This window comes from Corvus moneduloides, chromosome 24, assembly GCF_009650955.1.
Source record: "Corvus moneduloides isolate bCorMon1 chromosome 24, bCorMon1.pri, whole genome shotgun sequence".
NCBI classification, from domain to species: Eukaryota; Metazoa; Chordata; class Aves; order Passeriformes; family Corvidae; genus Corvus; species Corvus moneduloides.
In genome coordinates, this window is record NC_045499.1 from 5,485,870 (window position 1) to 5,495,197 (window position 9,328).

The window sequence follows — 9,328 nt, forward strand, 5'->3', positions numbered from 1 at the left end:
AACAGCGCCTGAGTTTCTCTTTGTGCTCTCCCACGTCCTGCCCTGCTACAACTCCCGTCTGCCTGCGTGGAGTTCTTCAAAAGCACTGCTTAGCAACCTGGCAGCCTTTGGGCAACGAGGCAGCCAGGGCCTCCCGTCCCCACTCCTGCTGTCCCCACTCCTGCCGTCCCCACTCCTGCCGTCCCCACTCCTGCCATCCCCACTCCTGCCATCCCCACTCCTGCCGTCCCCATTCCTGCCATCCCCACTCCTGCCATCCCCACTCCTGCCGTCCCCATTCCTGCCATCCCCACTCCTGCCATCCCCACTCCTGCCGTCCCCACTCCTGCCATCCCCACTCCTGCCATTCCCACTCCTGCCATCCCCATTCCTGCCATTCCCACTCCTGCCATTCCCACTCCTGCCATCCCCACTCCTCCCGTCCCCACTCCTCCCGTCCCCACTCCTGCCATTCCCACTCCTCCCGTTCCCACTCCTGCCGTTCCCACTCCTGCCATCCCCACTCCTCCCATTCCCACTCCTCCCATCCCCACTCCTCCAGCAGGGAATCCATAGCAGGCACAGGGCCCTGCTCCCTCTCAGCACCACCCAAGAGCCAGGTGATGACCCCGTGACACTCGTGTCACCTCTTGGCAGAGCTGTGGGCAGACAGAAGGAGCCTCGTCCCTGCTCTCAGCTTCCACAAGGAATATTTCTGTGGAGCAGCATCCTCACTGGAGCAAAGGAGAGGTAATTAGAGAGCCCTCAGTAAAGCTTTTAAGCCACTCAGAGTCCCCCAGAGGGAAGCAGGTGAGACTCCAACAGGCATTGCACAAGAGATACGGATCTAGGGTGGTTTGTTTTATAAAAATATCTCCTCTCCCTTTGCGGTTGGTTGAAAGGGATGGCAAAACAAAGTCAGCGGAGCTCCAAGTCCCTGCTTCCAGCACTCCCAGCCCTGTCTTCCACAGCAGAGCCACCCCAGGACCAGCGTGGACCCTCTGGAGAACAGAGAAGGGCCTTGGATTGAGGATGAGACCCAAATCTTCTCAATCCAAAGTCTGGAAGCTCTGCCATGTCCCCATCGCCTTCGGCTGGGAGCGGAGCAAGGCAGGATGGGGCAGGTCCAGGACGAGCAGGGAGTGCTGTGAGAGAGTCTGGAGCGAGGGAGAAGAGCAAAGGGGGACAGATAAAAGCACGAGACGGGCGTGAGTCAGGCTGGCACGTGGCCTGTGCCCAGAGCCCCGGAGCAAAGAGGGCATGGAGCGAATTCCAAGCCAGGCAAAAAGCCACTGAAACAAAAGGCAGCCCAAAATAGGCCCTGGCAGACCTGTCTGCTCATCCTTGCCCGTTTTAACGGGGAAGAGGCAGCAGAAAAGGGAAAATAAATATATTTAATTGGGCGCTTCTGGTGAATGTTAATCAGGTGGCAGCACCTGGAAATGGATTTTGCAGTTTCCGAGGCAAGGACAGAGTCGTGAAGGGACACAGAGCCCCCAGTTCCAGGAAAGCGCAGGACAGCCCAGGCAGGGGAGCGCAGAGAATTCCAAACCGTATCCAAACTCCTCCTGCACAGCTCTGGCTTGGCCATCACGTGGCTGGAGAGGGTGCCAGGAGGGAATGGGCTGTGCTCCTCCCTGGCACCTGGTGACACCTGGCCAGGCCAGGGCAGCGCCGGAGCACCCACGGCGCCCAGGGAGAGCTCCCATGGCTCTCCAGGGACTCCCTGGGAAAGCCACCTGCCCTCCCCAGTGGGGACAGCTCTCTCCAAACACTCCCCAGGAGCACTGCAGGGCTCTCACACCTCCACCTGCACGCCCAGGGGAGAAAACCCCGCTGCAGGCAGCGATTGCTGTGCAGCCAATCCACACCTGGAGCTCAGGATGGGGAGTTCAGGCCGGGATCCAGGACCCAGCCCTCCCAGACCGCTGGGGAAAGCTTGGGTCCGAAGGGGAGCAGCGTTAACTCCAGCTGTTTCTGTCACAAACCCTGCCTGGGGACCAGGGAAGGCAGGGATGCAGGTGTTTTTTGGGAATCACACTGAGGGCACTCCCCAGGGGCAGCCACAGCCCGTTCCCAGGCCAGGAGCCATCCTCCAGCTGCTGTTTCCACAAGGAAGGATCCAAACCCCAAGCCAGCTTTAATTACGTTTCTCCTCGGCCTTTTCTCGCTGGGAGTCTGGACTTTTAGAGGAATTTTTGCTGTTTGTGGCAGAAAAGGACACTCCTCCTCAGTGCTTGTCCAGCAGTGGGTTCCAAGCTGGATTGGGGCCCCTGGAGTGACAAACAGCAGGAGAAACAAGGACTTCGTGGGATGATGAACCCTCAGTGCACCAGAGAGCCTCAGAGGTGGGAAGTGCCCTGCCCTATCCATCTCCAGCTCCTTCAGAGGCAGCGTGAGCATCCCCAAATATTTTAGAATAAAAATAAATGAAGGATTTTCAGCTCCATTGCTCCTCTTTCCTTGACACTGCAGCCACCAACACCAACAACTCCAGCCCCACGCCACCATCACGAGGGTGGATCCCTTCCCAACCTCGTGTTTTCCTCACGGAAGTTTGGTGTCTCACCCAGAGGTGCTTCTCTCAGCCCTTGGAGCAGGACACCACCTCCATTTTCACCACTCCAGCTCATTCCTTCCTCACAAAGTGGTGCAGGGAACAACCTCTGCTGTACAAACCTGCCCTCCACAGCGCAGGGAGAAGAGCTGAGCTGATTTCCCTGGCGTGTTTGGGGCTCAACTCAACCCCCCTCACCCCAGCAGCTCAAGGACAGCACGTGGAGCTCTGCCCTGGGAGGGCATCGGGGCATCAGCAGGAGCACAGCCCAGCTCAGAGCCTGCAGGCACGAAAAACCAGCCTGGGACAGGCTGGCACAGCCACGTGGAAAGGGCACCCGGCCTAACTGAGCTCCTGACGCTGATGCTGTGTTTGTACAAGCGCCTCGTTCCCTCCCGGGTGTTTGCAAAAGCCGCGGGAGTTGGCACCGCGGCGAGGAGCTGGCCTTTAATTAACCAAAAGGCAAATACGGGAAGGACGTCAGCAGCCTGGGAGCTGCTCTGCTGCCCTGACAGGAGCTCTCAGCTCCTCTGGGCTCCTCACACATCTGTGTCTCTCCTTGGAAATGTCCTTTCCTGGTGGAAAGGTGCTGCTTTCAGTTCTCCTGGTCCCTTGGGGGCTCCACAAAATCCATCTCCTGTCCCTCTCGTGCTGTCAAACACCTTGAGGACACCATGGTGCCCAGGGACAGACAGGGGGGAAGCCACCAGCACAAAAAAAAGCAGAGTTAGGGACAAAACAGCCACGTCAACCACACTGGAAAGGCCCTGCGGGTGTCTGCCTCAGTCCCCGCAGCTGGTGCACAGCACAGCCCGCACCCATCCCCACTTCATCGGGATGGAGGGACAGCACACAGGGAATGGCTTCATTCCCCCGCAGGGCAGGGCTGGATGGGGTATTGGGAAGGAATTCCTGGCTGTGAGGGTGGGGAGGGGCTGGGATGGCATTCCCAGAGAATCCATGGCTGCCCCTGGATCCCTGGAAGTGTCCAAAGCCAGGCTGGAGCAGCCTGGGATGGTGGGAGGTGTCCCTGCCCATGGGAGGTGTCCCAACCCAAACCATTCTGGGATCCTGGGATTCTAAAATGCCTGATTCCTGCTGTACAGTGTGACCCCAGCTTTCCTACACACACCCCAAACCCACGCTGATTTCCATCATGTGTATTTCAAAGAGGGACAGTAGGGCCAGAAACAACCTGGGAATATCATCGCCCCTGAGAAGAGGGGTAACAAAGTCTCCTGTCGTTTGTTCAGGAGTCATTTCCCCCTCCTCAGCAGTGGCTTCTGCGCTGTTTCCCCAGCTCTGACACCTCCCGGCCCCGGCTGGCAGGGATGAGCAGCAGGAATTAACTCCTGCCCGCCCCTGCAAGTGTCCGTGGGCTGCAGGGCTGGCCCCGGTGGATCTTCAGGTGCTTGGCCAAGTGGTCACTGCGGGCAAACTTCTTCTCACAGGCAGAGCACTGGTAGGGCTTGACCCCGGAGTGGGAGCGCTTGTGGCGGGAGAGCTCATCCGAGCGGGAAAACCTGCAGGAGAAGGGAGGAATGCTGGATGCAGCCCTCGCTGCTGGCCAGGACAGGGAACACAGTGAGCCTGGCACGAGGGAGGCTGAGATCTGTCCCTGCCACAGGCTCTTTGTCACTCCACACCCTCCAGAGGCACCCCTGGCTCCCGAGATCAACCCCTCCAAGGATTTGGAAATGGAGGGAAAAGAATTCACCCCCGGAGATCTGAACTTCTTTCCCCTGCTCTCAAAGGACACTGTCCACCTACTTCCTCCATTTGTTTTCCCTCGCTGGAACCTTCCGGCAGCCAAGAGGCCCAGACGCTGAGGAAAAAATTGGTTTTTTGGGAAAAGAGCTCAGGCTGGCAGTGGCCAAAGGCCATGGGCCAGGAGCCTGGGTGGGAATGCTTTCCTGGAACTCCACAGCCAGCCCAGAGCAGCGTCACTGGGGAGGGAAGGTTTGTTTCCCCTGTGGCTGTGGATTCTCCCTGCAAACCCTGAGCATCCCCTCGTTTCTCACAACAGCAGCGAAATTTCCAGCCTGGGCCGGACTGGGAGCTGGGAAGGGAGATGGGTGAAATTCTGAGCACAGGGGAGGAAAAGCAAACAGAGCCAGCCTGGAGCACAGGACAGAGGCTCCAAGCCAAAGCCAGCGCGGTTCTGGGGTGCAGGAACGAGGAGCACAGGGATACCTCAGCTCACGCTGCCTGTCTCTGCAATTCCCACACCTGGAGGGGATCAAAAGCCTCAGGAAAATCCCTTGAACCACGCGTGTGTCCCTCTTAATTCCCCTGCACCTTCCCTCCCCCTCTGGCACACACAGCCCAGACCTGGGGGCACCTGCAGCGGGTTTTTAATCAGTGCCACCCTCCAAGGGAGCTGGAGCAACTCCACGGCTCTGGATTTTTGGATTCAGGGAGTGCTGGACGGGAGGCCTGGGCTGGATTTGCTCTGCACAGATGGCAGGAGCATCAGGGCAGGAGGGTTTTTCCATCCATGGCTGGGACGTGCCCGTGCAAAAAGCACCGAGCAAGGAGCTGCAGCTGCAGCCCCAGACTGCAGGCAGAGGATTTCGGGATTCTCACACCTGGGCTGGGAGATTCTGCTCACAAAGGGCTCTGTGGAAACAAAACCTGTCCCCAGGCCACGCTCAGGTCTTCCACAGGTTCTTTCCCAGCTTTATGGCGAGGAGTGAGTTCCAAGGGCTTGGCTCCCCAAAAAGAGCAGATTCTGCCTCCTCAGAAAGAGGTGACAGATTTATTTGGAGTGAGGGACACTGGAGAGAAGGGACAACCAGGCACAGGTGAGGACATCGCCTGCTGGAAAAGCTGCTCCATGGAGGGGGAGCAGAGCACAGCACACAGGGTTCCATGGTCCAGGCTGGCACCATCCCATTCCTCCTTCCCAGAGGGAAAAGTGACTCTTGTGTGGCTTCTTCTGTCCCCTCCCTCAGTCCCCAGGAAAAGGGTGGCAAACCAAACAGAATTCCACACTGGCTGCTGAGGAAGGGCTGAGGCTTTTCCTGGGACAAATATTGCCAGGAAAAGCCATTTTGGAGCCCAGCTGCTGGAATTGTCCTGAGTTAGACACAGAGAGTTTCCAAAGTTTTCCAAAGTTACAGCATCCCTTGGAAAAGGGGCCTTGCCAGAGGGAGTTTAGGCACCCAGTTCAAGGAGGATTCGGGATGTTGGGAAGTGTCAGCTGCACATCCCCAGCTGCGCTCCTGGACTGAGTAAAAACTCCCAAAAACGCTGCACAAACTCCAGCCCTCAGCTCTCCTTCCAAAGATTCCCTCGGGAAAGGCCAGTGGGGACTTCACCCTGGATTTCCACCAGCCAAGAGCTCTCCTGCTCCTGGGCAAGAGCCCCCCACCCTCGGGGACCCCCACTCACCTCCAGCCGCAGTTGGGCCAGGCACAGGTGTAGGGTTTTTCCCCCGTGTGCCGCCGGAAATGAGCCTTCAGGTGGGAGCTCTTGGAATAAACCTTCCCGCAGCCGGGGTGGGAGCAGCGGTGGATGCGGAGCAGGGAAGGGGGGCCCTGCTGGCACCTGGGGGCCGCCTCCGCCTCCTGCACGTCCCCTGGCCCCGTGGCCACTGGCAGGGGGGCAATTCTGACGTATTTTTGGTCCAGGATGGTGCCAGGGGGCTGGAGCTGAGGGAGCAGGGACAGGTTTGGGGCCTGCAGGCTGATGAGCAGCTGGGCCACCCTGACACCCCCACCCTGTGCCAGGGGGGTGACGCTGTCCCTCGGGAGAGGCTGGATCTGCAAGACAAAGGGAATGCTGCCAGCAGCCACCGCCTGGCCACCAGCAGCTGTCCCTGCAGTGTTTGGGACATCTCCTCCTCCTCCTTCGTGCACCCTGGGGGTGAGCTGTGCCCCAGAGCCCAGCTCAGGTTTGCTCTCCACCTTCCACTCCGCGGGGTGAGGATCGCCGGCGTCATCCCTGAGGAACTCTGCCTTCTCCCTGAGGAACTCCTCGATCTCCTCCAGGGTGGGGATGAAGTTCTGGGAGAGACGGAAGTCAGGCAGCCTGAGCTGAGCCTCGGTGAGCTGGGCTTTGGGGGGTTCCCCCTTGGCACTGGACAGCGGGACACTCTCGGCATGGCCAGTGCTGCCCGCCAGGACATGCCCAGAGCCCTCTGAGTGGCCACATGTCCTGTCACCGCCACGTCCTGGTAGAAGGGATGGTGGCATCCTGCACTGCAGGGCACTGGCCAAGCTCTCGAGCAGGGAAGGGCTGGTCAGGGAGGGCAGCAGGTCCTGGCAGCTCACAGAGACCATTTGGTGACTCCCCACAGGCAGCTCTTGGCTCAGCAGCCGCTGGGAGATCTCAGCTGGGGAAGTCTTCGTTCATCTGCAAGGGAACGGCACCAAGGTTATTTCTAAAGGAGAAAACAAACACGCAAACCTCAACCTTTTAACAAACCCGGGCTGTGCACCGAAAAGAAAACAGCCGAACCTGGCAGTGGCCTTTGTTTTTAAAGAGTCTGCTGCTGGAAAAAACACGAGCGGACCGCTTTCCTCTGCTGGCTGCCAGCAAAGAGGCAGATTCCTCCCCAAACAAACTTCTCTGGGGAGTTCATGGAGGTAAAAACACACAAAGAAACCCTTCATCCCTCCCCGTGCCACCCGCGCCGGAGGGCAGCTGTGCGCTGCTGGATGGCGCAGGGGGTGACTCCTGATTAACCGGGAGTTAATTGTGATCCAGGAGAGGCCGCTGGGGCTTCTCCACACTGCAGACGTGGGCAGAGCCATGCCCTGACACAGACACGGGGCTGGCTTAAAGCTGCCTCCCTGCACAGGTAACCAGAGCTCCGAGGTGCTGCTGCCAGCCCGCCCCGGGCGCTCTGAGTGTTGCCCCGGTGCTGGGGGCACCGCGGTGCCCGAACACGCTGCAGCTCTGCCCGGGCAGCTCTGCCCAGCCCCGGTCACACCTCAGAGAGCGGCTCAGCCTGGCTGGGGTCAGCTCCGAGGGCACAAACAGCGCGTCTGCGAACAGCTGAGAGAGAGCACAGCGTCTCCAGGTCGGAGCTGTGTGGGCTCAGGAGGGGACTGGTGACTGTCCCAGAGCCCACGGGCCCAAGGACCTCCCCGAGCAGCCACACTGTCCCTGTCCCTGTCCCCATCGTGCTCCAGAGCACCAAACCACCCAGGGCACAGGGATCTGTGTGCATTTAATGCAGAAATGGAATTTCCAGGGGAAAGAAAACCTTTGTCAAAGTCCCTGAAGAACATTTCCATGAGATTTCTGTGGAGCTGCAAACCAGTCCGGCCAGTCCTTGTTATCAGTGCCCATCAGGGTCCTGAGAGCTGCGAGAGGGAATTTTTGAGCGCTCTGGATGCCATACAAATGTTCTTCTCCTTAAGAAATAACCCCCATGTCGTTCCAAACCTGCCAGGAACGAGATGCAGGGGCATTCCCAGTGCTGCCCAGTGTCTCCAGCACAGCTCTGCACCAACAAGTCGTGGAGAGCAGGGACTGTCCTGGTCACACGAGAGGTGAGGGAGGTGTTCAGGCCAATCTCAGCCTCCAGGCTTCAAATTTTCACCACAGCCCAAATGTATGCCCTGAGCCACCCCTTCCAGGCAGTTCCACACTCCTTCCTCCCCTCCAGTTTTAGGATCTTTTTTTTGTCTCTTCTTCTCCATCTCCTCTTTCTGCAGGGAAAGCCTCCCCCCTCTGGCTACCAAAGGCTTCTGTTTACCTCTCCCACAGTGTCCTAAAACCTGATTTTCCAACCAGATCCTGAAGAGCAGCTCGGGGAGTCTCCATCCCTCCAGCATGTCCCCAGGACAGCTGAATTAAACTCTAAACTCCTCACGGAGTACAACCCTTCTGCTGGGCTGACAGCGGGAATAAAAGCATGACCAGAGGGCAGAAAGGTCCAGAGGCTCAGGACCGAGGAGATCTGAGCGGGGCAGCCTTGGGGGAGTTCCTGGAGTGCTCTGCTCCTGTTTCCCATCCCATTTGCGGCAGTGCCGACGTCCCAGCTGGCAGAGCAGCGCTGTGGGGCAATGTGTTGCCTGGTGGCACATTCTGTGCCAGCAGACTCCGCAGGTACCTGTCACAGGTGTCACTGCCCCGTCAACCCAAGGCATTTTTGCAAAATGCCACCAGTGCCGTCACCCCAAAGCCACTGCAAGGAAACAGAGCCCTGGCTCTGTCCCTCACTGCAAGGGCTGCATCGTTCCCAAGCCTCACTTTGCATTTCTGTTCCTCCAGTTTTTCCAAGCCCAGGGAGCAGCACATGTGCAGCCCGAGCACATGGAGAACAAGCGGCTCGCCCAAGGTCAGCCAACAACCAGCGGGAGCTGGGAACTCAGCCGAGGGTCACGGCTCCCCTCCCGTGACCGAGCAACGTGAACCAACACCTGTAACCTCCGCAGAGCCGGGAATCACACGGGGCCCGTGCAGAACCGGGGCTCGCCGAGCCCTTGGGGACAAATCAGACGGTCCCGGGCAGTGCCACGCGTGGCCGATCCCTCGGCGCAAAGCGATGCCCGAGGACAAGCGAGGCTCTGGCTACACCGCAGCCCCCAGCCCCAGCGGGGCTCAGAGCCGGGGCGAGCCGGGGACACCGAGCCCGCTGCTGCCGGTCGCGAACCCCCCGCCCCCGTGCCCCGCGGAGCCGCCCCGGGGAGCGCTGCCGGCGGGACCCCCGCGCCCCCCGCGCCCCTTACCCGGCTCCGCCGCCCGCGGGTCCCGCGGCTCCGCCGGGGGCGGCTCCCGGCCCGCCCCGCCCCGCCGAGGGCTCGGCAGCGGCCGCCGATCCCATTGGCACGGGAGCAC

The 9,328-nt window shown here is 59.7% G+C and overlaps 1 protein-coding gene across 3 annotated transcripts; it reads right to left on the minus strand.

Annotated features, from left to right (window-relative positions):
* Positions 1 to 3,680: 3,680 nt before the first annotated feature.
* Positions 3,681 to 9,287, minus strand: LOC116455322 (Krueppel-like factor 15). 3 transcript variants are annotated; one of them, XM_032133024.1, is made up of 4 exons: positions 9,220 to 9,269; positions 7,749 to 7,848; positions 5,930 to 6,892; positions 3,681 to 4,059 (listed from the first exon to the last, which is right to left on the minus strand). In XM_032133024.1, the coding sequence occupies exons 3-4, from the start codon at positions 6,817 to 6,819 to the stop codon at positions 3,882 to 3,884; spliced, it is 1,068 nt and encodes a 355-aa protein (XP_031988915.1). In that variant the 5' UTR covers positions 6,820 to 6,892; positions 7,749 to 7,848; positions 9,220 to 9,269; the 3' UTR covers positions 3,681 to 3,881. The 3 variants fall into 3 exon arrangements, with proteins under 3 accessions (XP_031988915.1, XP_031988916.1, XP_031988914.1); XM_032133025.1 differs by lacking the exon at positions 9,220 to 9,269 and adding an exon at positions 7,931 to 9,113; XM_032133023.1 differs by lacking the exon at positions 7,749 to 7,848 and having other exon boundaries at positions 9,220 to 9,287.
* Positions 9,288 to 9,328: the final 41 nt, after the last annotated feature.

Excerpts from the sequence above, each read along its gene's own strand:
- LOC116455322 (XM_032133023.1), bottom strand. The coding sequence starts at position 6,819 with ATGGTCTCTGTGAGCTGCCAGGACCTGCTGCCCTCCCTGACCAGCCCT. Across the intron at positions 4,060-5,929 it reads TGGCCCAACTGCGGCTGGAG|GTTTTCCCGCTCGGATGAGC; the intron begins GTGAGTGGGGGT and ends CTTCTCCTGCAG.